This window comes from Meleagris gallopavo, chromosome 1 (assembly GCF_905368555.1).
Source record: "Meleagris gallopavo chromosome 1, MGAL_WU_HG_1.1, whole genome shotgun sequence".
Lineage (NCBI taxonomy): Eukaryota > Metazoa > Chordata > Aves > Galliformes > Phasianidae > Meleagris > Meleagris gallopavo.
In genome coordinates, this window is record NC_139404.1 from 167054975 (window position 1) to 167082510 (window position 27536).

General features: G+C 42.0%; 2 protein-coding genes across 6 annotated transcripts; one reads left to right on the forward strand and one right to left on the reverse strand.

Moving 5' to 3' along the window:
- Positions 1 to 214: 214 nt before the first annotated feature.
- RCBTB1 (RCC1 and BTB domain containing protein 1) lies at positions 215 to 21269 on the reverse strand. 5 transcript variants are annotated; one of them, XM_003203358.5, is made up of 12 exons: positions 21111 to 21269; positions 17089 to 17239; positions 16515 to 16665; positions 15868 to 16034; positions 13277 to 13435; positions 12175 to 12282; positions 11500 to 11642; positions 8421 to 8611; positions 5725 to 5851; positions 5091 to 5242; positions 4182 to 4312; positions 215 to 1162 (listed from the first exon to the last, which is right to left on the reverse strand). In XM_003203358.5, exons 2-12 carry the CDS (start codon positions 17230 to 17232, stop codon positions 1022 to 1024), a joined length of 1614 nt encoding a protein of 537 aa, XP_003203406.1. In that variant the 5' UTR covers positions 17233 to 17239; positions 21111 to 21269; the 3' UTR covers positions 215 to 1021. The 5 variants fall into 5 exon arrangements, with proteins under 5 accessions (XP_003203406.1, XP_010727105.1, XP_010727103.1 ...); XM_010728803.3 differs by lacking the exon at positions 21111 to 21269 and adding an exon at positions 20876 to 21096; XM_010728801.4 differs by lacking the exon at positions 21111 to 21269 and adding an exon at positions 20730 to 20866.
- A 4646-nt stretch (positions 21270 to 25915) lies between these two features.
- ARL11 (ARF like GTPase 11) lies at positions 25916 to 27307 on the forward strand. Its single transcript, XM_010728804.4, has 2 exons — positions 25916 to 26274; positions 26353 to 27307. Exon 2 carries the CDS (start codon positions 26363 to 26365, stop codon positions 26930 to 26932), a length of 570 nt encoding a protein of 189 aa, XP_010727106.2. The 5' UTR covers positions 25916 to 26274; positions 26353 to 26362; the 3' UTR covers positions 26933 to 27307.
- The last annotated feature ends 229 nt before the right edge of the window (positions 27308 to 27536 follow it).

The window sequence follows — 27536 nt, forward strand, 5'->3', positions numbered from 1 at the left end:
CAGGTACTGTGCTGGTACCTACAGACAAGCTTCAAGCTTTCTGAAATGGAGGTCACAGGTACACGTCAAGCACAGTCAGGTCAGTAAGATTCAGCAACACATTGTCTGTGAGGTTTTTTGGTTGTTTTTTTTCTGTTTTTTTAATAAATCAACTTAGGTGTAACACATAACACAAAGCTTGATGTTTTCTTCCAAGAAGTTTGCTTGTAAAGAGTTATTTAAAAAGAGAATTTTATTGCATGTAGTTTAAATTTATACAATACTTAATGGAAAAAAAAAATGAAACAAATGCTTTCAGAACAGCGTATTCTTTTTCCATCAGGGGAACCAATTAACTGAAGTCAAAGTGGGAAATCTTCCCGTTAACTCTCATAAATATTACTTAAGCAGATTACAGAAAGTATACATTACAACTGAGTTATACCCAAATATAGAATTTGGCTTCTAACTAGATCTGCTAGCAGCCCCTCTCTGCTGAGTTACTTTTGTCAGTTACTTCTGCAAGCTTTGAGGATGCATTGTTTCTGCACACTTCTCTAAGCACCGAATACGCTTGTTAATTGCACGCAGCAACCAGCAATTTCATTCACATCATGCAACTGCAATAAAAGATATCCATGCCCTTTGGCTCTTTACAGCCAGAGAGCTAATGATTTAAGTGACTTCATTCAGGGGCTCTGAGCCCTTGAACAGTAAGTTTAAAATATTAACAGGCAATGCTAGAAACAGGATTTCCTAGTCTAAAAGTCCTTAACATCACCCGGTGTCTCTTGGATGCTGCAGTCTTTACTCTTTCCTTTGTGAGGAGCTGTGGTGCTAGTTCCTCCATCCAGATCTGCTAAATGCAAGTACACTGCTTGACAGTTCTACAGCAGTTCAATCGTGAGCACAGAGAACATTTTGCTGTGGCTTTGCACAGCTTCTGCTGCAAGACACCAGGTAACGCTTCTACCCGCGTGGTTACACCAACCTGTGACATCTGCAAAGCATCCTACAGACGCCCGTCACTTACAGCCTCAATTCAGTTCTTAAAGGCTCCACATTTACTGGCTTTAGCAATGAATTCCTTCAGCAGGGGACCGTCCATTTGCCAAAATGCTGTAGTTTGTGTCACTTCGGTCAAGTGGTTAACACAGAATTTAAAGCAGAAATCCTCCAAGTCCTAAAGAGAAAAAAAAAGAAAGTCTCGTTATCTTTCTTCCATTACAGAAGCTTACATTCAGTAGGGCACAAATGCCTTTCTAAGCTTTACTTCTGCAGAGAACCAGACAAACTAATCCAGCACCTTTCAACCTTTTCCTCCCTCCTCCCAGCATCCCTACATGAACATGGCAGAAAATGATTCTACCCTCACTAACACAGCTATGGGGACAAAACAGCCATAGTTTGGTTTTCCCTATACAGCTGCAGTCACATTCCTCAGAATAGCTGATTTTTTTTTGTATCTTTTAAACTCTCCTCATATGAACTGTCTCATTTACGTTTACTGACACCTGTTAAAACCCAATACAAACAACAGGAATTGCTGGGATAGCAAAACATAACCAAGACTGTGGATGAAGACAATTCAGCTCTTTCATTCCATAATATGAACTCAGATCTATGTGATGTGTAAGGCTGCTCAACTTCCTGCTTAATTGTATGAAGCCTTCAAGCTGCACATCACCAGGCTCAATGCAACTGTATACCAGACAACATTAAAGCAGAGTTTAGGCAGAAGACCTTGTGCTCATTAGAAACAGACCCAGGTTACACAGTGTTTCACAGATGACCCAAATAAAAATAAAAAGATGCACTGTGGCACAATACAGCATTTCTTGCAGAAAGTTTGCTCTGGATATTTGAGACTACTTGGAAGAGCCTTCCATTTAAGGATTTGAAAAGCCTCCCATTGCACCCAGGTGATGTCAGAGAGAAAGGATGTCTAAAAAACAAAAGACAGCAATTGACAATGTGATGCTGACCACAGAATGTTTCCCACTCAGACTGTTAGTTTCCAGCTCTCCTTTGAGGAGGAAGGAAATCAATTCCTTGTGGTGCAGAGCAAAGCTGCTGTAAGGAATATGCCACAGCCCTTCCAGAACAGCAGCTCCCCATTCTGTTCCACGTCCTTCAGTGCTTCACCAACTTATGGAACTGTGCTTTCTACATGAGAACACACCCCTCCTCCTTAGCTCAGCAGACTGAGTGCTGCAGCAAGGCACAGCAAGTGTGCACAGCTCTTTAAGCCACCATGGGTATGACAGACTGGTTATTATTCAGATTTTCACTTAAGGTCAATAGTGACAACTAGAGCAACTGTGTGCCAGCGAGTTCTTGACACAACAGTAATACAGAAATGTGTCCTGGCCTAGCACCAGGCTTTCTGAAGCTGCAGATCTTGACTTGTATGGCATCTGTGCAATGAAAAAAGACAAGCTTATTAGAACTGAACACTGAGGCTTGGTTGTTTTTTTTTTTTTTTTAAGAACAGAATTAACCAGCATTTCAAACAAAATTACATCATACACATCACAGTATTTTGCACTGCTTTATTAAAAATTAATAAACCAAGTCAATGCAATAAAGTGTACAACAAACAGTATTCTTTCACTATTAAGAAACTTCAGAAAATTCAAAACTCTGTATCAAAAAGTCTGAATTTCATTTGTGAATGGATGCACTCCCAGCAAGCTGTATTTAATACAGATTTAAGTGAAAAAAGCCACAAGTACATCCAATGATTAGTTTTAACCTTACAACTAGAAGGAAGACCTGAACTAGTTCTAGCCACTTCATCTAGTCACTCAGTCCCAAAAGCATAGGGGAGTTTCATGTCCTAAAAGTATTTTAAATTAATGAAGTCCTTTTACCTGCTGTCTTCCAGACACGCAGACCCTTGAATGAACTACCTCACCCAAGCAATTTCAAACTCTGATCTACTGTTACTACACATCTTTAATTATTGTTTTAAGCAAACAAGGCAGTCCTTCAGTATTGCCTGTTATCTCCTTGATGTAGCGTTTGGACCAGCTTTCACTTTACTTCCAGCTTCCCCTTACAGGCAGAATCAATCACTCTGAGCACCCATTCCACAACCAACCTTCTAAGGCTAAAGTACAGAAAGCTTCCTGTTTTCCATGACTTGCACTGACACAATCTTTAATCACCACAGAGCTGAAGCCATAATTCAGACTGGAAGGCAGCCCCAAGATGTACTAAGGTACATCAAACTAGCAATGCACCACAAGGCTCTGAAGTAAGTCTTTGAAGTAGCTGCGTTAGGGCACTTCATGCCTACTGACAGCTATCAAGTGCAAGAAAAAGCACAGAATTCACTTACTGAGAACCAATTCTTTATAAATAGCAGGTTAAAAAACAAACTAAACTGCAAATATGATGCACGGATCCTATTTTGAGCACAAAGGACTGAAGAAAGCCCAGGGATACTTCCTGATTACATGACAAAGCTGCGTGCCAGTGATCTACTAATGCAATCATTCTGCAGGATGTTTTACTGGCCTTCCTCCTTTTTCACATGCTGTTCCTCAGTCTTCAAAATTAATTTGTTCATAAAGCAGCTGTAATCTTGCCATTTCATAAGCATAATTTAAAGAAAGCGTATTTGACTACAGTTAAAGTAATTCAGAAAATAAACCACTCAGATCCTACCACCACATGATATCACGTGTAACCCACAACCTTACAAGATGGATAACTTGAGGCTTACAAGAGTTTCTTTCCATAATGTAATTTTTGCTTTGTTTTCAAGCCTCTCCCTTGTTTGAGAGCTAGTCTTTACCTTCTGTTTTTTCGTGGCTTTTTTCCCTCCCACAGAAATAATAATTCATGAAAACTGACATAGTGTTCTAGACTTTCACCATGAGCTAAGCAGTGCAAACACTGACAGATACCAATTCTCTACCTGCAACTTCAGTCATCTTTAGATACCTGTGTATAAGTTCACCTTCCCTGCACCCCTCCTCTCCGCCAAGTCATATCCAAAAAAAAAAAATATATAAAAACAATATTTGCAATGAAGCTCTTAATTCCAAAGGCAACATTCTCAAATCCTGGAAGTGGCAGATAGTGCTATCTGGCATTTAGAGCTAGCTTATATGAAAACACGACTGACTGCTTTCCTCCACAGTTTAGGTCAGAAAGGAGCCACCTATTTAAGAGACTGAACTTTGGAAGTTTACCTCTGCATCATATCTGACAGCAGCAGATAGCAATGAAAATGCATTTTCCACAGTAATCCCTCTCTTGATAATGTGCTGACACAGTTTTTTCAGTCTATTTTCACAGTATGAAGTAGCCAAGTCCAAAAGCCCTGCAATTAAAATGCCATCATATTAGTCACATGCAATTATTTCTGCCCTTTCAGCAATTTCCCAAGGTTGCCCAAGGAGGTTGTGGATGCCCCATCCCTGGAGGCATTCAAGGCCAGGCTGGATGTGGCTCTGGGCAGCCTGGTCTGGTGCTTGGCAACCCTGCACATAGCAGGGGGTGAAACAAGATGATCATTGTGGTCCTTTACAACCCAGGCCGTTCTGATTCTATAAATTTACTCTCCCGTGGTGCAGGCTGCATCTGCATTCTGTCTGCAGTGCCATATGGCTATAACACACTTCTTGCAAATAGGTCATACTCTAAGAGTATTTTACCATCAGATAGGATAAAAGGCCTTTTATTATCCACATGCTACAATCCTACTCATCTCAATAAATAGGTGAGCTGTCCCACTGATTCACATACCTAAATGCTTGATAGCAGAGCTGTTGCAAAACCAGCACAACATAAGTGTACCACTGTAAAAATCTAGGCTTGAATCACAGTTTGTTCTTAGCTTTGCTACCCAAGTTTCCATTATTACATCTAGACAAATCCTTTTGTATTATCTGTGTTACATTCAGTAAGGTGTGCAAGTATTTCACGCATTACTTCTGCTGTAGCAAATTTGCTACGGTGGTTGTTTAAAGGCAGCAGAAGCAATCACCAGAGAAAAATGCATCCTAGGACTAGAAGCCTATATTAATACATTTCTTCTTCGTGCCCTTTCTCAGTTTCTCTGGATGCTGCTGTCTAACAGAACTGGACCACAACAATACCTATTGCATCTTCAGGAGGAAGGTCCACACTGTCTGTATACAAGTACTCGAGAAAGGCACGATACACAGGGTAAGAAAACTGGTCTACTTCTATCACTTCCTTCATATCCTCATTCCAGTAGGACTGAAACATGGTTCTGAAGTGTTCACACCTAAGAGACAAAGACACCATCTGGAACACTATTGTATGAACAAATGAATAAAACATTCCAGCCTCTCTGAAGTATATATTTGGTGCCCTCTACCACAGTTACGTATATGTTACTGTACCTTATCAGTCAATGGTCCAGATTTTGTTTCCTAATAAGGTGTACATTGTTATGCATCGAGACAAAACCAATTCAACCTATGCTACAGAAACATTTCAGTATACATTGCAATCAGACTAGCTTAACAAAATATATTTTTCTGGTAACAACAAATAGACTTAATGAAAACTATGGGTATGGACTGTTTTAAGGCAGAGTTTTGATTCAATGCCTTCTACAATCATTTCATTTAAAGTGATTATAGATATACAGATAGTATATACTGCAGATTTAAGGTGTCACCCCCTCCTATTTCCCCCCTTCCCTTAGAGGCAACACTAAAAGGTTTTCTTGTTTAAATAGGAGCTGTGAAATACAACCACTACCTGATTTTTAGAACAGCTTTATGAACATGGATGTACTTTCCATCCACTCGGAACTTTAGGTCTGAGGTTTCTGGGCTGTCAAATTCCTTCTTCAAAGACTCTGCTACTGTTAAGAAATCTTCTTGCTCTGCAGAAACAATTTTTAAACAAAGAAAGCATGTGTAAGCACCTTATACAGAACACATACATCACTGTAATTGAAGCTAGCCACTGAAGTAACTGAATATCAAGGAAAATAGGTCAGTAGCAGGGCTCAAATGAATGAATCTATTACGCCATTCTGGAGCAAGGACTGCTCCACGAGGTGCACACAGCAATGGTCAGCAGTCCCCATTCCAGCTCATTACCCAGCACCAAGATTCTCCAGTACCTGGAGAACTTCCTTTCTCATTCTCCATGCACAGATCAGCAGTAAAACTGGCAGTCTTCTGGCACCTTAGCAATAGTGCTGGGTCAGCTCTGCTCTGCATTCATACCTGGATTACACCAAGACAGACCAGCCAGCAAACTCATCTATGGCCAACCTGCACCACCTACAACTCACTAGAGACATTGTGTACAGCAACAGCCTGCAGGTTGTTTGAGTCTTTGCCAGAGCTCACTAATATCAACTATTGTTGATGTTGTTATACTCAGTTTATTGGTCAGTTATGACAACACGAGATCTGCTGCAAGAAGGGAGACTGTACTGAGAATACGGTATCTACTTTAAAGGATAGAGAGCTTTGGAAGGGGATTAAGGCTGTGAGATCACAGCTCTTTACAGTTCTTAATACTAAGGTCTACTGCAGTGACCTCAGAGAGGTCCTGTTTTGTACCCCTAGAAATCCTAGCAACATATGCAGCACAAGCTGGCTAAGACTGAGTAAAGCAAGAACTCTAAATTTTTAGATAACCCAACTTCAACCCATTATTTTAAGTATCTCAGAAGTACAAAGAAGGAGAAAACAGAAGAAAGGAGAAAAATGCTTCCATTGCAAAAAGATGCAGTTTGTCTCCACAGGACTGTGTGTAGATCATCCACATGCTAACTACTTTTCATAATTAGGGACAGTTTAAATGTGTAACAGTATATCACACACACATACATATACATACACACACACACACACACACACACACACACACACACACACACACACACACACACATAAATATATATATGAAGTATAACATCTATTACAGTAGTTTGTTATATTTCTGCCACAAAAAAAACCCAAACTCTTGTAGTTTACTCTGCATGGATCATACACAGAGCTGACATCTCACTGGGGCTAAATAAACCACACTCCAATACCCATTCATTTGCTCATGTGATTTTTTCCTAGGTCACCAGCTTAGTTTAAGCTATGCTGATGATGGACTTTCACCCCAAATACCTTAAGTCCATTCCTCAAAAAGGCTGCAGATTTGAACTTCAGTACAGCCAATCCTGAGTGACTGACTGATTTCTTTGGCAGAACCATCACAACTGGAAGTAGAACATAATCTTTATGCATAGTTAGCTCTCACTAAGAAAAAGCTGAGAAAAGAAAAAAGTTTCCAGAGCCTATATGAATAAAACAGGCGGAGAAGGAAACATATATGCAGGATAGAGATTAAAAATGCTCAGAAAATTACTGGTTTTGATGTGAATATTAAGTAATTGGGAATATTAGGTTAAGAATTAAAATACAGAAAAAATATCCAAATATCTTTCATACTCAATCTGGAAATACTTCATAAAAATTGAAAATTTAAGTTATTGAAACTAGGAAGGTGCCATTTAGAGCCTTCACTACCAGGAAAAGGCAACAGTTCAGGACAACCACCAGACCTCTGCAAAGGGCAAGAGTAACAATAGTTCATAGGATTAGAGTGAGGAAGTGGGATAAAACAAGACTCGGATTTGCCCAGAGATTGATCAACCCGAGCTGATCTTCTGTCTCTGGTAAGCTTGTTTAGTTTCCTCTATAGATGAGATGCTGTTATTCAGACCACTGAAAATGCAAAAATGTGCTAAATGAGAAGTTATTGTGGAGAAGCCAGGTTGGGAGAGGGACTTTTAAACATTTACAGGGCTGTCTACAGATAAGAAAAATATAATGTGTGATGTGCAAAGGTAGAAGTACAAGTCTGGAGAAAAGATTACTCTTGCTTTCCTAGCATGAAACGTAAGAGATTTGCTCTTTCCATTCACGCCAGAAGAGTAAATATGAAGGAGGAAAAGCTAAAGACAATGCATACAATTCAAAGTCATTAGAGACAAAAGTCAGGAGCAATCTTCTGAGTAGAGAGAGTTTTAAGAGAGATAAGTAATGCTTACTGATCCAGGAGCCATTCCCTGTCCTGAGCTGAAGCTCAAACATACAAAATGCACAATTTTCACAGTGTAAACGGGGCTCTTTCTGGATGTTTATTGGCAAACAATCTTGTTAACCCCATTCTGGATCCTTGGCTGAAGTAGACTGTTCCCTTCAGTAGAAGGATGGAAGAGAAATAAAGAAACACCACCACCACCCCCTACAGAGAACTAGTTTTAAATCGAGAGTTCTCCTTAAAGCAAGAACCATCCTGAACCAGAAGAAGTGGTAACTGCAGTAATAACCACAGGTGTGCACAGAGGTTATAACACAGAACCAAATTTCCTAAGAAGATTTCAATCAACACCATTTGGCTTTTCGAACACCGGCTGCCATCTCAGAGTTTGTTCTCACCTACTGAGAGAAGACGCCACATAACAGCAGGGGTAGCAAAGCAAGCAAACACATCGTCAGTGCAGGCAAAGTGAGTGAGGTGGGGAAGGACCACAGACTGGCCGCGGCACTGGCCCCACATGTACACCTGGCCGCTCTGCGTCTTGGCAGCCGAAGTGTGAGCAGAGTGGCAGGCTGCAATCTCCACAACCCTGCAAACAGAAGAAACCTTGTAAGATACTTCAAGGTATGGAACTGAGTGACCTTCTAAGCGCTGCACCAAAATAAAAGCTGAGTAAGATATGTACTGATATTCCTGCACTTCTTTGCCCTGCACCAGAATGATCCTGCCTGAACGGATAATTATTTAAGAGCTCCACTGATGTTTTCAGATTACTTGTAGATTTTATTGTAATCAGACATTGCTTTGATGCTGTCAGTTTTATTGGATGTTTCTCCATCTCTTCCATAATCAGAAAGGAGATGAAGAAAAACAATATTTCCCACCCTCACCTTTAAAAGCAATGCACACCAGATACTTATTCTCAATGATAAATGCTTATGGAACTTGCAAACCTACAGACAGTGAACAGTCCAGGAAGTTATAATATTACTATCATATTATAGAGCACTTTACAGAACTTTCAAAGCAGACATGAAAATTCTCTCAAATTAAGATCCTATGTATTTTTCAATAAGCTTTTCCTTCAAGAAACACTTCTGTCCCTCTTTTAATCCTCACCCCCCACCTCCCTTACGTAAACAGAGATCTGACCTACTGCCTGTGTTTCTGGCTTCCTATTTTGCTGTTATTTTCATAGAATTACAGAATCATTTGAGTTGGAAGGGACCCTTAAGGCCATCTGGTCCAACTGCCCTACAATGAACAGGGACACCTACAGCTCCATCAGGTGCTCAGAGCCCCTCCTGCCTGACCTTGGGTGTCTGCAGAGATGGAGCATCCACCACATCCAGACAACCTGTACCAATGCCTCACCACCCTAATTTCCTTCCCTTAATGCTGAAACTCAGTTTGGAACAAGTTCCTGCTCAAATGAAGCATCGTCTGTTGAAAGTGAATACACACTTAACTCCCCATTCTTAAAGAGCTATCACTGCCTTTTAAGTAAAGTCTTAAGTGTGCTACTGATGCACACATCTGTGTTGTTCCTCCCGTTGCCTGCAGAATCCCCATCTTGCTATTTAGATATCCAAGAAGAAACACACTTCCATTAAAAGGACTGCCAAGGATATTTTCAGCATGTCTGTTCAAACAACAAACAAATATCAGGGGAAGTCCTAGGGTTCAGCTCAAAGCTGAAAGCTATGCTTTCCTGGCTTTCCTCCCATGTTAAAAATGCATCCGAGAACTTTATGTTTCTGTGCTTTTCTTGTTTTAAAAAGAAAGAAAGAAAAAAAAAATCCAACACAGACCAACTGAGACAAATAAATGTATAACAAACAGTCTAAAAGCATGCATCTACAAGTGTTTATTCCTTTACAGAACAATATTCTTGATAAGTCAGCTTTTTAGGCCATATACATTTTAGGTACAAAATTCTTTCAACATTAAAGACCAAGATCTGAAATAACTTTCAGTATATGTACTGGTAATAGGTGATATGCTTGCTTAGTATAAAACAATACATTTGTAGTAAACGTATGTTACAACATGGTAAGTGCATACCTACAAAAATTCAACTACTATATCTTCAAAACTGTCTCCAAGCTAACACAAGCTTCAGTCTAAAGGATCCTTACAAACTATATGGGCAAAATTCTTTAAAATAACATAAAATGCCATCCAAGGAACTGTCAGCAACTTTATGTGCAAGTAACAGAAGAGTTATATACATGAAAGGATCAGGAGAAGCATTAATATGCTTCATGGGAAATGACAGCTCACCCACTTAAAGTACTGTTTCCAAGGGAGTCAAGTCAAGCAAGATGAGTGAGTTCAAGTGACTTGGCTCTTCTTTAGATTCCAGAGAGAACTTGAACATTTACTGGCTTCTTTTTCCCCTCAACCTCTCTTCAGCAGAGAGGTGCTCTAGTCTCTGATCATCCTTGTAGCTTCCCTGGACTCGCTCTAACAGCTCCAAGTGAGATATTTCACTTTGCTTCACTACACCAGTTCCTTCACAGACAAACCAGCCTCACCTCAGTGGTTTCTGCTGCGTTGGCTTCTATCCTTATTCCAACCCTCCTCCAAAGTTTTTAAAGCCCTTAAATAATCCCAGCACTGTGCACTTTTTCATTTAATGAAAAGTGTGAGAAACAGGAAAAAAAAAAAATGGGAATGACTTCTTAGAATGATTGTTCAGACATCTTCCTCAGCTATATTTTACACTCCAATGCAAATGGAGGAAAGTCAGCCATGAGTATTCCCTTGTTAAAAGGAGATTATAACATGAGAGATAACACAAGTTAAGGGTTATAGACCAGAATGTTTCCAAACTAAATTAAGACTATCTTCAGGTATATACACGAGTCCAGAGAAAGGGAGTGAGGTCCATGTTTGTAAGTGAACAGCAGAAGAGCTGTAAGGCTTACATCCCAAATATTCTAAGAGTGCTGAAGGAGTGCTGACAAAGGTCAATCCTTTACAAATCTGAGAAATTGCTAAATGGTACCACTGATAAAAGCAGGAGCACTTAGCCACAGCTCTAGCAAGCTTGTAAATTGAGTTCTGTTTCCATAGTTGACCATTGTTCAGAGGCTCTTTCAGAAAATTGATTTTCCCTCATTTGTCACTCCTTTCTGCCTGCATCCCCTCCCCTTTAACGTAGGCCTCGGCGCAGCTTAAAAGTTTGGCTCATTGATTTCATAGCTCTAATTTTTTTTTTTTAATCAAAGGAACCACATTTAGAAAAGCCAAACAATTGGTCATTCTTTTTCAGCATTGGGAAAGTATAAAATGTTTACTTTCAATAATCTTTAGAGAGAGCAAAAAGCATTCAGTCTATAGGAAGAGTTACCATGCTTTCAACATTGGCAACAGAAATAGAATAGAAACCCCAAATGCACATGCTTCCAATACTAGAGACCACCTAACACATGCCCAAATATATCAACACAGAAACGGCTTCAGAAAGATTACCTTTCTTTTTCCATCATGATCTGCAGCGGGCTTAGCTGGTTACTTTTATTGCCAGTTCCCAGCTGCCCATAAGTGTTAGCTCCCCAGGCATAGAGCAAACCCTCATCTGTTAGTGCTAGAGTGTGTGCATAGCCACAGGCAATCTGTAAGTAAATGTATAAGCATTATTACTAAACAAAAAAGAAACAAGAACAAAATTACCACACACATTACCTTAGTCTAACTGATGTTAAACACCTCAGGCATTCCTTTATCTACCCATCTTCAACCTAATGAAAGGTGTTATTTCTCAGTACTTAAAGCTAGCACAAAACACAATAGAAGGGCTAATTAGAATATCAGCATAGAATCTAATTGGAACGTATTCGTTGCCTTGTTTCCCTTTTTGTATTTGCCCAGTGCAGTTCACTCATACAGCTTTGTAACAACGATATCACTTTTATCTTTAACATAATTTACTCAGCTACACTAGCCAAACGTAAAGCATTCACACTTACAAAAGCAAGCACTCTATGGAGTGACTACCCCTTTTTATATGCCTAGTGCAATTTGTAGGAACCAAGGAAATTCAGCATTAGAGCTGTGAAATCCAGAAGCAGCAATAAGACTCTAAAGATCCAGTTTTAACAGATGCTAGAAACATGAATGCATTCCTTATTTCTACATTAGACATACCTGGAGTATACACACACCATGTAATGCTGCCACTCTGCACGGCGTTAGTTGGTTGCCATTGTTTCCAAGACCCAGTTGACCATTACCATTGTAACCCCAGCCATAAACCTAAAGGCAAAAGGAAAACAGCAGTAAGCCTGCCTCCTAGAAATGCAGAATATACATTCTTAGTTTCTTCAGATTTAATATCAAGCACAAGTCCAAAAAGGATATCTTATTAAAAGATATCTGTACACTGTTTCAAAAGGAACGCAGGGAAGGATGACAGATACTAAATACACTGTACAGCTGACTGTATTCAGCTTTTCAGTCCTGTATTACATCTTAAAGACACTTTTATTGTGTTCAAAAATACATCTCTTTGAAATACTAAAACTTTTATAATGACACAGATTTTAGTTTACTGCAAGTATTAATAGATTTAATTGACTTTCCTATTTCCTTTTCCTATACTTTCCTCTTGATTAATCTAATGGATTCATTTAAGATGAAGCCCCCAGCTTAGCTCAAATTTTGCCTTAGTTTTGTTATGGTGGACAGATGAAGGAAGCTCATCTCAACCTCAAGGACCTTTGCAGCCCCTCCTGTCACAAGAAAGCGTTACACAGTGAGACACAGTAAATTTGAAGTTACAGTTCAAACTTAGAGGCAAGTCAGTATTGTAAATTTCTTATTTGAAATGGGACTGTTGCACAATGTTAGGGAAAAGTTCAAATTCTTCCTTTGTTTTTTTGTATGGTTTTTTTTGGGGGGGAGCTGGTAGTTCAGCAATACATTCAAGAACTAGGATCATTCTCTGTCTTTCTGCACTAAGATTAACCATTTAATTGTGCATATTTTTAAAAGTCTAATCAAGACACGTGTTCAAGAAGCTACTGAAATGATGAAAATATTGAATACAACTGTTCACATTCCTGCAGATGCAGACTGGATGAAGGCATAATTCAAGGCAGTTTTTGCCATAAGATGGAACATCTACATGAAGACATCACACTTGACCATTTATAACTTGAGCACTTTGTATCGGCGCTTATTCCATGCTCAGACCTCAATCTCATAAGACAGGGTAACTGACAGGGTGAATGAACACAGCAGTGCTTACCTCACCGTTGTTCACTACAGCCATGGAGGAGGTCTGACCACAAGCAATGCCAACTACCATTTTATCCTGCAAACAGTTTGAAACTCTCCGAGGAGTTGGCTGGTTTGCTGTAGATCCTGATCCAACCTGACCACAGTTGTTATAGCCCCAAGCATACAGCTGTCCATTAAAAAAAAAAAAACACAGAAAATTGTAGTTTAAGACTTAATAACAGTAATAAATAATAATCTTACTATAGCCAGGATCAGGTAAACCAACCTATTTAATTAGCTAAAATGCTTAAGATAATTTTCATCTGTTTTCAGTTAATAAACAACAACAGAATTGACATCACAAATAAGAACATAGCACTTCTCCAGCTCTTTACTACAGAATCAGAGCATTTGACTTCAGGCAGCACAAGGAATGTACTTCTACCTAAAGCAGAAGTTAGATCAGAAGAACAGAATGAATGGACTTCATGCTTTCACGATGTCGGAAAAACATGAATTCAAGTGAAAGTGATTTGATTCCCAGACACACAGAAGTCCCCCCTGTTCAATACTCTTGAGAGAACAATAACCTAGGTTATAGCCAGACAATCATTCCTCTTCTCCACTCTTCCAGGAGTTGTCAAGGCAGCTGGTTTTATCAGATCACCTGTTCAAGTAACATAACCTTGTTACACAGTGGCATTAACAAAAAGCAGCACTTCTGACAGTTCCAAGTTTGCCATATATATATATATATGGCAAATATACATATATTAGAAAAGTTTTCTTTCACGTGAAAATCCAAAAGACAGGAGAGTAGTTTGCTATAAAAATACTTACAGCTTCAGACATTCAGTTCAGTATTTACTACTGAAGTTACACCCTTGGCATAGAACTATTTTTGATAGCTCTCTGATAAACCAGACAGTTCACAAGTTTGTCCTCTTGGAAATACTCACTATAGAGATGCTAACCACCTGCATGCTGACAGAGATACCTTATGTCAAATCTGCACATCCTAAGGTGCCAGTTAACCTGGAATAGAGCAAGTTCACCAAGCCAAGAGTCAGACATCAGTAACAACAGCAACAAAACAAAGCAACAAAAACTCACAACTCATCCATCATGGCTAATTTGCAGAGAAATCACAGCATTAATCTTTCGCTTTTAGTTACTTGTATTTTTTGGATCTTTGATTCCTACTGAATATTTTGATCTAACAGAAATCTCTGCACAATTTTTATGTGCAATGCATTAAACTCACACTGAACCAACAGTACAAATCAATTATTCCAAGTATTTCCATGAGTTACTTCCAACTCCAATGCCTCTCTGAAAACTTCAGATCAAGCCATAAGGCTTCCTGCAGCCAAGTCCTTCTGTAACTAAAACTCCACTTAAAATGTTTCATTGATTTTGATTTAATTGATTCTGAAACAGATAAAACCTCAGAGCACAAATAGACTAAGCTACAGCAAGGAACACTAGGAATGTATTTATAGTACATTAACTAGCCACAATGGCTAGCCAGATGCAAACATCAGCTCCATGGGAAATACAAAGAAGTTTCCCCTCTTCCACTGAGATTTCAAACACGTTCTGTTTATTACAAAAGACAGCACAGTCACCCCAGGCAGCTACCACACAGTAGCTGACACCAACAGTTAAGCTAACACATGAATACTATTGCCTTTCCACATGGAAGAGAATTACAGATCAAATTTTATCATTTAATCCAAGCAAATATGACAGCACAACGATCTTTTCTAAGCACAGGCTCTCCTTTCAGAGATATAATGCATTCCACTTAAATTAACTCAGTCTCTTTCCTACCCTCAGCTCCTCTGTATTAACTGCAGCATTATGACTCCATAATTAACCATAACTCAGACGTGTTCAGATTACTGGGATGGAAAGAGCTGCAGTTTCCATTTTCATCGCTAGAAAGGTTTGTGCTTTTTGTGGTTTTGTTTCTTTTTAAGCAGAGCTGACTCGAGCTTTCTTCCATGCAGTAAAATGCAGTTCCAATCACATTCACACTGGTCAAATCTGACTAAATGGAGAATAATTGGACATGTTTCCCGTGACACATAGCCTCAAGCCACAAAAACAAATAGCATAAAGCAGACTTGGCATGTAAACCAAATGCTCGCTCAGCAGCTACACACACAAGTGTGCAGAGATGTACAAAGCAACATTCTTTTCATAAGAACAGTGGAAATCACGAAGACTGCAAGAAGCAGACTGAAGGCTGACTAGTGCCAACTCAACAAACACCTTTAATATCAGAATTGCAAAGCAAATAGTCTCCAGTTTTGCACATCACAAAGATTCTTCCCTCCATAAGCGGTATAGCTGTCTGGTGTCCTCCTTGTGAAACTGACAACAAACATAAGACAAACATTTATTACCCTATTATTTCTTCTCTTTGGGGGAGAGTGTGGGGGGGAAAGGCAGGAAGTAGTGGGGAAGCTATTTTCAAGCCTGCTCTGAAGTAAAGGACACATTAGGTAGAGGCAGCAAAAGAAAAGGTTGAGTTGTAACCACTGCAGACTACAAGGTCACCTACACCACCCACTTCAAGAAGGAATTAAGAGATTTGAACAGGTTTCAACTTACATCCCCATCAAACGATAACGCCATGGAATGATGAGAGCCACAAGCTACTTCAATCACTTTCTTCAGTAACAGATTTGTGCAGACTTGAACAGGAGTAACGCCCTGATTGGTCGCACCATTCCCAAGCTGGCTGTAGCCATTATGTCCCCAAGCATACACTTCTCCATCTGCAAAAATATTTAAGAATATGATTAAATTACCACAAATTCTGAGGAAATGAAGATAGAATTTTAAGGAGTGGAGAAGTGCCAACAAGACAGTACAAAGAGATTAAAAAGTACTGAAACTAGTACAACATTCCTTTGGATGCTGACAGATTATGCGTGTTGTGTACAACCACTGGATATAACATGGTACGACCTCTAGATTACAGTGGAAATAGGTGAAAGCACACAGGTAAAACCAAGTAAGCCACAACTGATATCATAAAACTCTGCAGTTACCATGTACTGGAGATGCAAGGGAAACGTATTACTGAATATATTTGGTTCCACTTAAGATCAATGAAGACCCTCTAGCATACACATAATAATGCATTAGCATCCAATTAACAGATTCATACAACTGTCCTCTAATCCACTCTTGTTAAATATAAGCAGAACTTAAATCGGTAACTTATCCTTCTATATTTAACATTCGTTTCCTACCTTCGGTGCAAAGTAGAACGTGTGGTCCACTTCCATAACTGAGACTGGAAATCTTCTTCCCACACAAGGCTTCTAATTTCTTTGGTACTATTGTGCTCTGACTATCTCCAGTTCCCAAACAATTGCTGCAATTCAGTCCAAAAACAAACACCTGAAAAACAGAGGAAGACTGATTTCAAGTGACTTACACTGAGGTGCACACAGATTTGGTGATATCCAGGTCTTCATGAAGCCAGGGCAGAGCTCTGCCATGGACTTTTGAGAGTGAAAGACTTCACTCACAGAAGTTAAACTCGAATGTCAGCACTGGGGCACTCAGGAAGTTAACTAATGAATCTGAATGCTTCGGACCCGTGTAGGTTAGGAAGCTAGGCTTCTCATTTGCAGGAACTGCACTATAAAAAGTATACAATCACAAAAGTGGAAGACAGGGTTGTCATGTAAAAGCATATTCTCTCAGCTACAGCTCTATTTCCGGGAACTCAGTCCTACAAGTTCTATAAGATGTGGAAGAAGAAAAGAAATCATAATCTACCAGGCATGCAAAATCTGCTCCACTGTAGTAAAGCCTTACCTCATCGTTGTGTGTCGTGTATATGGCTTCATTGGCTGATGTACCAAACACACACGCTTTCCGAATAGATGCTATTTCTTGAGGTGACAGCAAGGTAAATATTGGCCACTTTCCCACATCCACCATGATGTTACTGTGTCTCATGAACTTACTGCAAGCGAGATGACAATGGCAGAATTAAAATCTTATCTCAAGGTGTATTTTATCCTTTTATCAACAGGTAGTAAAATCATTTCCTTTAAATGAGAAAAAAATATGTGCTAATGTTATATGAGAGTATAACATTCTGTCCTATAGGAAGTATTTAATTATATTTCTATGTATTAAGGTGAACAGACAGCAAATGAGTGGGGTAGGACACTAGAAGAGTGGTCTTTACTCAACAGGGTATATAAGCAAGCTGTATCCAGTACTACTAAACAGCCACCATTCCACAAGACAAACTTGCTGGTTTGTATAGTTAAATAGTGAAACATATGGGAGGAAAAGCTGATTAAGTGAAATTGTCATCATTTCTTAGTTGGAAACAAGCTGGAAACAGCTGCCTGGATAACAGATGCTACCTGTCAGTGAATACACACGTATATAATATGTCCTTACACTATGCTGCTTCTTCCCAGTTTCCCAAGGATAATAGCACCAGTCTAAGAACAAAGCTGCCAGCCAACAAAACCTACAGAGCTCATTTAGGCCTTTAATCCTGCCCATAAAAATTATACCATTGCTTACACCTGGAAGAATTCTGCCACTGTCCATCTATGATTCATTCCCACAGTCATCAGCAAGTCTCATGAGATCCAAAAAGCTTTCATTGGAGAGTTCCATGGAATTCCTTGATACCTAGTTCTCTCCTTTATTTGCTTCAGATACTCTAGCTTCTGATGCTTGGTTCTCAAAACTGTGAGGCAAAGTTTGCAAGGCAAAGTTTCAGAAGAAGTGCTATTTAAGACCAGCAGTGAACGCTGCAATGCAGAATGTTTAAAAACTGTTAAAAAAAAAAAAAGTCTCAGCTCTTTTGAGAAGACCAAGTTCCAACTCAGTCCATTCTTGACTTCACCTACTTAATTTACCCTACTTAACGCAAACTTGCCATGAAAAAGATTTTTTCTTAACTATTTATCTGCCATTTCCCACAGAAATGCCCAACTTAGGCATAGGCATTATTTTTCCCCACACCTAAAGACAGATTCCCTAACAACCTTAGCCACTTTCCTAGCTTTCCAGTAAGAGTCCTTGGACACTACCAAGAGACTACGCTACATATGCGTTGCATACCAGGCTCTCTCCAATGACAACCCAGAATTCATTTCAGCCCCAGAGCTAGCTGAATATGAGGAGCAAGAGGCACATGCAGAGTTTCTTCCGGGCACATCTTGCAATGAAAGGCTGATCCAGAAGACCTCAGACATGTCACTGCAAGCAGTGGCACAGAGGGACACAGCGTCCTTCACTCACCTTCCTGTACAACATGAGCAAAGAGCTAAGTTTACCTGTGCTGATAATCGCAGAGGCCTGGACCCCACTACAATACACACCTCTCAAAACCTGCACCTTAATGGGAAGTTCTTAAGTGCAACGCAGTAGCGAACGTACTGGAATTTAAGTCTCCATAGATCAGCTAACAAACCATTGCTTAGATTCTGTATGCAACACAGCAGCAGTTCCCAGAAATACCTGTCATGTATACATCAATTTCTACATTTAATGCCTATGTTTCTAAGAAAAGAATATGAGAAATCCTAGTCTAGTACCAGATCTGGGGGTTGGTGGCCCTGCTTGTGGCAGGAGGGTTGGAACGTGATGATCCTCGGGGTCCCTTCCAACCCAAGCCATTCCATGATTCTATGAAATCCTTGTAAGTACAAAAGGCATAATCTTAAACTTGGTGCTCTGGTAGATATCGCTTTGCAAAACACTGCGTCCCACTCCTCTTAACTGTTTATTTCTGCCTCGTGACCCCATGATAAACAACAACACACCAACCATGCTGCTTTATGCCATGTTAGTATTCCGACACTGCAGAACCAACCAGGAGAGGGGCTTATATCAGCCATGCCTCTTCTAACTACTTTGACATCTTTGAGATTATCCAACAGTATCAGCAGCCAAACAGGAATGGAAACAAAGATGATTGTTTAAATTTCAGGGATGCCAAAAATAAGCAAGAAAGGATGACTTGTCAAAAAGGAAACCAAACTGGCCTCATACTGTGCTGAAAAGAAACAAAACTCAAAAGGCACCATCAGCATTAGGGGAAAAAAAATTCCTAGAGCTGTTCACAACAAGACAAGCCCTGTGCTTTCAGAGATAGAAGCGCTTTAAATATTCTGTACTGAACTGCTGCCTATGCATTCAACATCTCCCTAGCCTGCTTTCTACAGAAACAACGAGCAGGCTGATTCTGAGCGATACACAGCATGCATACGTGAATCCCTGTCTAACAAAAACAACAAAACGACAAAGCCCCAGAAAACAACGCTTACAGAATTGTTTAAAATGCTTTTAGATAAAATTTTATGGAGTTTACAGTTCAGCTGAACAAACCCATGCCAGACAGAACAATAATACAATATCCTACTGGGAAAACAGTACCCTTTGTCAACAGAACAAAAAACTGTAGTTAACTCTTCAGAGATTATCCCCCTGTAAAGATTATCTAAGAACAGTTGTGTGTTTGTGTCACTTTTTCCTCAGGCTCCCACACTGCAGCTTATTCTTATTCCTGCACAGAAAAACAGCAGGCTGAGGCCTTCACTTCCCCTACTGGGAAATCAACCAGCAGTGAGAATACAAAACCTGGAATATCCAGTTTCAGAAAAAAGAAACGATTGGCAAACTTGATCCTCTTTTAAGTACTCCTCAATCAAAGAACAGCCAAACCCTAGACACAGTGGTTTCCTAGACAGGAGGGTGATCTTCCCAGCACCTTCTCTCGTTTGGTTTGGTTTTTAATCTCAAGTTTCAGTGCTGAGAAGAGGGAAACAATGCATGCTACTGACACCGACAAGACACGCAAACTAAGTGACTTTATTGCAACATCTTTTTTTGGTGGCAAAGAGAATGTCACATCCCTGAAATCACATGTCATAACTCATTACCTTCCTCAGACCTTATATAAGACAGGATGCCTGTGACAATATGCTCAAACCTCTGCGTGCAGATGACTTATTTTTGGATGCCTTTTTAAGAGCAGTGCAGGAAAAGACTAAAATCTGGCAAGCAGTCCTCCTGGTTCAGTAGCTGGCTAAAAGAGATGCAAGCAAAAACCAGCATGTACATAGACACCATTGAACACAAAGCCGTTTTAACCACACAGAGAAACCCTTACTAGAATGACCGTGTCAGCTCAACCACCATAACAAGGCTACAGCCCCAGTCACAACATGCATTTTCCTTTTTATTTTCAATAAGAAGCTGAGTCATTAGCATAACTCACTGAAACCATTCACTCTAGACAAGACACCCTGGAAAACCCATCTATATTCCAGCAAGATGCATAAAGAAATAAGAATGCCCCAAGGCCCCACGGAGTAAGGCTGCAAAGATTAGTTCTCCCTCCCAAAAGCTGCTTTTCTAAGCACCTCTCTGCCCCAAAGGCTCTCTCAAACAGCCTAAGCTCCAAACCAGAGAGCCCACCTTACCTCCTGTCAGCAGCCTGCAGGATGCTTTCCCAAAGAGACCACTCCAACTGCCTCCATTTAAAAAAAAGCATTACAGATTACCAAACAAGAGACTCGAGACCTAAAAGAGACTGATTACTGATACAGAGACCAGCGAGGAAAACAACCTTCAGAGCCTCACTCTTCCAACGTGCTCGACCTGTGCCTTGAGGAAACGGGCAACAAAGGGAAGGATGAGCAGAAGGTCCTGAACGCGAAGACACAAAAACCCTAAGAAAACCAGGAAGACGCTCGCGGGGCGCCGGGCAGCGTTGTGTGACAGCCGCAGCCTCACAGCGCTCTGACGGAAGAGAGGCGGGTGGGAAGAGCCGGCCGGGCCGCAGAACGCCTCACGCTCCTCACCCGGCCGCTGCCGCATCCTCCGGAGCTGCTCCCTCCAAAGCACCTCCACACACCGCGCCCGTTACGACCGTTAAGACCGTTGCGGCGGCACCGCGCACGTGACGGCGACCAGAGGAGGACGGAGGGCGACACGTCACGTGACACGCCCCCTTACCCTCCCCCCCTTCCCGCTTGACTGTTCGCGCCTGCCGTCATGTGACCGTCGTCACCGTCGCCTATTGGTGCTTTGCTTCCAAGGGGTGGAACACGTGACCTCCGTCTGGTTTTCCTTCCCGACGCTGTGAGGGACAGCGAGCTGTTGGGGCGGGGTTGGAGGTTTTCGGGGGCTTTTAGTCAGCGTTCACGCTCCGCTTTAGCTCAGCACTGACGTTTTCTGTCTTTACAGCTGTGTGTTTATAGCTGCAGCTCAAGGACGGGACACAGCTGTGGGGGAGGATGCAGGAAAGGGAAGAGTGCAGAGCTGTTCTCCCAAGAGAGCTGCTGTTGTTTGACGAGGCTCTTACCAGGAAATGGTTGCTACTGCTTCAGGTTTCCTTATTTTCCTGGCCGTGCTCAGGGTCACGGAGCAGTGGGGGCTTGTGACAGCAGACAGAATCATAGAATCATAGAATGGCCTGGGTTGAAAAGGACCACAATGATCATCTCATTTCAACCCCCCTGCTATGTGCAGGGTCACCAACCACCAGACCAGGCTGCCCAGAGCCACATCCAGCCTGGCCTTGAATGCCTCCAGGGATGGGGCATCCACAACCTCCTTGGGCAACCTGTTCCAATGCGTCACCACCCTCTGATGGAGCTGACTGATGGGAGCCGTGGAGCAGCAGGACAGGGCCTGCAAGAAGCATCAGCCTGTGTTTGGGGATGGCCAGCTTACAAGAAAGAATACATTAAAAAGTAATCATAATTTCAGCAACGAAGGAGTCAAATCCAGAAGGGTTGCTATGGGAAGGAATCAGCGGTGCTGAAGAAATTCTGCCCTGAAATACGAGGCAGAGAAGGCACAGCAGGAGGCCAGGGGTAGAAAGATGTTCCCTGCCAAGTTCCTGCATGCTATGCTGCTGTGACTGCTGCCGCTGGCCTTGGGAAGACACTGCTGGGTAGCTTGTGCAGAATCAAGCTGCAAGGTCAAAGCATAAATAAGATATGTGGAAAAGTGTAGTCAAGCCTTAGTGGAAAGTTCTAAAAGAGCCAGAAGGGGGATTGCTACAGAATACCCAAACACATTGACAATTTTCCTTTTGCTACAGAAACAGCAGTGCCTACACGTGTCTCTTTTCTGCTCATCTTTTTGTCCCCACAAACAAATAATCTGTTGAGGATAGCTGCCTTTCCTGACATTGCTAGGAGATGGTGAGAAGGTGAGGCTACGTAAACAGAACTCTGATCCTATTTAGAACTGTAGAAAAAGATCTGCTTATCATATAGAAAACCCATTTTTTTGAAGTAAGTACTGGTACACAGCATCCAGTAGAGTTTTTTTATTCACGTGGGTTTAGGTTTCTTGATGTTATCACTAATTATTAACACGTGCAGCAAGTCCTTAAATGCCTCAGGGTAATTGCAGTTGGTTTATACTGTGCCTGAGCTTTACAATGGACTGAAACAGATAAAAGTGCTCTATATGAAGCAGAATTCACTTAATAATCTAGTGAGTGCTACTTAGTTCTGTTCTTTTTCTGTTCCCTTGTTTGCCTTCTCATAAAAGCAAACAATAACAAAACCACTCGTCTCTCATTGTGGTTTTTTCCAAAAGGAAAGGGGATATGAAACCTTATATCCGTCTTGGAAAAGTTATGATAGACTGGAAACTTTAGAAAAGCACTAAACAGATCAACCGGGGCAAACAGTGATATTCAGAGAGTTTTTTGTTTGTTTTAAGAATAGAAACAATTATTGCATAACACAGTGTACTGCCAATGTCTGTAACTCATTGCTGACTTGGATGAGATAGCTCAGATGCTGCTATCTCTCTCACACTGATCGTCTCGACTTGCATCTCTTTTGATAACCAAAGCACATGAAATGCTTTTCTCCAGTGATTAAACTCAGAGCATCTGAAATTCAAAAGGAACAATAGCACAGCACTGAGTTGCTTCGCGAGCCCTACTGTAACCTGAGTCATCAGATTCATTCCTAAGAGCACATTAAAAGAATAGATAGAATGCATTGCCCTTTGTCTGCCTTAGATAAAAAAGATCTGTCTGTATCTGCAGCTCTGTAAGCAACTACAGCACAGAGTCATGATGGCACCTCTCAATGAACTGTTAAAGGATACTAAAAGAAAATTCTTCCATGTTTCTGTCCTCTTTGTTCAGCATAACCTTTTCCATCAGTTAGTTAGCTGCAGAGTCCTAGCATATGATGCCAGATGAAATGATCTGAAGCTGAATATCACATATAACTGCCACCTTATTTCATGTTGCTCTGCAGTCCTCGCTGTCAGCTTCCCACAAATGTGAAATGGGGTTGGAACTAGATATTCTTTGAGGTCTCTTTGAACCCAAGTCGTTCTATAAACATGTCCACAAAATATATAGAAAGCTGTTCAGGAAAACCTGTTTCAAAGCGCTCCAGTCACAGAAAGATGCCAAAGGAAGCCCTCCTATCACCAAAGCATGGAGCTCCAGCACCGGTGGTTTGGCCGCAGCTGTTTGATGCCTCTGGAGACGGCTTCTTCGCTGAGAAAAGTGTGGCAACAGTGACACTCTGTGGTGAGCACGAGAAAATGCAGTTAAAATCAATTTTCACAGGTTTTCTTCGCTTTCATCCATCGTATCATACAGAAAGATACAAAAGAAACCCGGATTTAGGTATTTCAAAGCAGAGTTTCATCCTGACAGATCTACAGAGAAGAGCCTCACCAAGGTATCTCCAGCTGTGATTTTTACTTCCCATAGAATTAACAGTTTCAGATAAGAAGCTACCTATGTATAGTACAAATAGGTTGGCAGCGTGGATACTCTCTGTAGGGCTTCCTTTTAACAGAAACTGAAGGAACAGTATATAAAAAAGGCTATCTTAGCTTCAAAACTTTGATGCTCAACAGATGGAGGAGCAAATACTAAGGTACATGAAAGGATTGAGCAAAAGCCTTTTTTGGCTCAGATAACATTTTTTGCTCATTTTTCTCCCTTTTCACCTAGACACACTAAAAATAATGGAAGAATTGAGATTCAGGCTTTTCAAGACAGTCAGAGTTATATTTTAACTCGTGGAGTCACAATCCCTGAAGGTGTTCAAGAACTGTGTGGATGTGGCACTGAGGGACATGGATGGTGGGCATAGTGGAGGTGGGCTGACAGTTGGACCAGATGATCTCAGTGGTCTTTTCCAACCTTAATTATTCTATGAATCTATTAATTGTAAGCAGAATTAACTACCATCATCCTTGCTTCAGAGACATGAAAAAGAAGGCAAGAGCATTTGTTCTGCCCACAAAAGATATAGCTGGAGGAAGGGTTGCCCTCACCTCTGAATACAGTTTCTGAATTATTTAGTGTACAGTCTTCCTGCTCCAGCAATAGATTCACTCAGAGCTTGTCTCATCTGCTTTTACTTTCTTTTCTTTCTTACATAGAATTGCAATTGCACCCATGTATTATTTATTGGAATATTATGCCTTTATAGCACAGCTGTGGGTGGATCAGACTCTGCAGGCATCTTCTGCACCTCCATGATTAGAACAAGGGAGAAAGAAAATAAAAATAAACAGACTTGTGTTCATTAGCAGAGGTATGAGAATGAAACAGATCATCCGTACCACTCGTCCAGCCTCAGAGAAGGAGAGCAGCAGCAAAGGCAGAGAAATACAACAGATTCAAGGGGCACTTCATGGCACACATTGGCACGTCACAAAATACCCACTGTACTGATCTTACAGCCCAAGGCAATATGGGAGGAAGGTTTCCTCAGATTGGAGGAGAAATAGGTTAAGGAGCCAGGCACCAATTTAACTCCTTTAAGGAAAAGGATTCGGGCCACTGGGCAGCCCTTGGGCTGCAGGATTCAGATCACTGCATTCATTATCGTAGTTCTCTTTTTCTATTTCCATATTCTGGTGGTCCCAGTACCTCCCAGCCCTGGCTGTATGGGATGTGCTTCAGCCTTTTCTCATAGCAACACCTGCCAAAGTTGCCTGTAGGTCCAGACCTCCCTATGCTGCAGTGCTGGGCTTGTCCCAGCAGTGATGGCATGTGACATGGAGCTGTCAGGCACAGCAGCACCCAGGAAATTACATCTCCTGCTGATGCATGGGGAAGAGCACATAAATCACATTTCCTTCTTCGTGCCCAGAGGAGGGCATCTGGGGAGCGTTGCTCTGTTCTGCAGATTTATGGCTGCTTCAGCACAGCGTGCCTTCAAGCAGCTGTAGGGCAAGAAACCCACCGGATGGGGGTACCATCCACTTTGCCAGGCTCTGCTGGCTGCCACCTGCTGCTCTTGCACAAGAAGCTCTGCTGTTTCAGCAGCCCGTTTCTGCCTCTGGTGCGTAAGTTTGAGTGGTGCCATCTTGGTAAACTTTTTTCTATGTTTAACAGAGATTTCCTTCCCTACCCCCAGTGACAGGGAGCTGACTGCCTTACTTACGGAAGTCAAAATGTAGTGAGCATCTTGATGCAATAAGTTTTATAGATTTTCGTGCTGCTCATATTTCCACCAAACACTAAAACTTCTGTCTGCATGCATCTCTTTAAATCCATCACCACCGTGCAGCAGGTCGTGAAAACCAACGCTGAACTGAGATTTGTGTTGTGCGGTCATAAGACTGCAAACTGTCGGTTGTCTCGTGGCTCGTGTTGAAATCCACACCCCTGAGCTGTGATTCAGCACATTCCCAGAGCAGCCCGGGTTTCCTCCTGTCCGGCTGGGGGTGGATTTCCCCTCGAGAAGCCAATGAACAAAAGCTGATGTATTCCTGCCCCGCTGGGAGGAAGCGTGCTGTGCCTCCTGCCCGGCTCTTCCTGCGGGATGCTGGCGGAGCTCGCAGAGAGCTGTGGGCGGGATGGAGGCAGGAGGCAGCGGGGCGGGAGTGCAGAAGCCGTAGTTCTGGGCTGTGCTCTTTGGCTCCGCTCCATGCCTCTGAAATAACAGCTCTGCCTTGGTCTAGCTGCGCAGAGAAGCCAGAGCCGGCTGCCTGTTTCCTCCTTCAGCAAACCTAAGGGAGGTAGGACAGAGTGCTCTGCTATTAACTGATATTATCCAAGAAATGCGTTTTATGCTATATTTTTTGCACTTCCTGCAGCAGTGTCTCGATGGGGAAGCTGTTCTCCAAAGGCTGGCGCAAAAGAGACGCGCGTGTGGTCATGCTGGGCCTCGACCTCGCTGGGAAATCCACCATCCTGTACCAGCTGAAGGGCGGCCAGGCCATGGAGACGTGCCCAACCGTGGGCTTCAACGTGGAGGCCATGCGGACGCCCTGTGGCATGTGCTTCAACCTCTGGGACGTTGGGGGACAGCCCAGCCTCCGTGCCAGCTGGCACCACTACCTGGAGGACACCAACATCCTGGTCTTTGTGCTAGACAGCGCAGACACGGCTCGGCTGCCTGAAGCGTTGGCGGTGCTGGAGGAGACCCTGGGCCACCCTGGTCTTGCTGAGGTCCCCGTCCTCCTCCTGGCCAACAAGCAGGAGCTGCCAGGGGCCATGGCTCCCGCCGAGCTGGGGCAGCAACTGTGCAAGGGACGGCTGGCAGGACACCCATGGATGCTGCGGGGATGCAGTGCCCACACTGGGCAGGGCTTGCAAGACATCCTGGGGGTTCTGGGGGAATTGCTCCGGTGCGTGAGGCAGGGATCTCTGGCCCCAGAGCAGCCCCTCAGCTGAACCACGGGATTCTGCTTTGCCAGATGTGTCTACAAGGGACAGAAGGGTTTTGTTTTCCTCCCAGCTCCACACTACTACCCTGGTGGAGCAGGACTTGCAGCATCTGTTCGGCTGTAAGATGTCACCTATGGGTATGATCTTCAAGCCATGGAAGTCAGTCAGGATTAGTGCTGATGGACAATCTGTGTGTATTAATTCCTTGCTCCCTGGGGGTTGGAACTAGAGGACTTTAAGGACCTTTCCAACCAAAGACATTCTGTGATTCTTGTCTTGGTTCATTCTTTCCTTCTGTTATTTTTAGTGAATGCTGCTTTCAGGAAAATGGCACCTGTTTTCCCTTGGATTATATTTAAATATAAAGAAATTAAATTTGGACTTCTGAGTGTTTGGAAATGCCTGCATGGCAAGACACAAGTAGCCTCGGGGTGGTCAAGGTGAAGCCCTATCTCTGGGATATCTTAAAATCAGGTGAAACCATGGTGCGGGCAGACTGAGAGCCAAAGGGCTCCCCATGCTCACCACGTCCTGGGCACCCAAAATGCCCATCAAGTGCAGCTCAGGATGGGGCAGGGGCCCTTGCTGCAGTGAGGGCTCCATCTGCTCT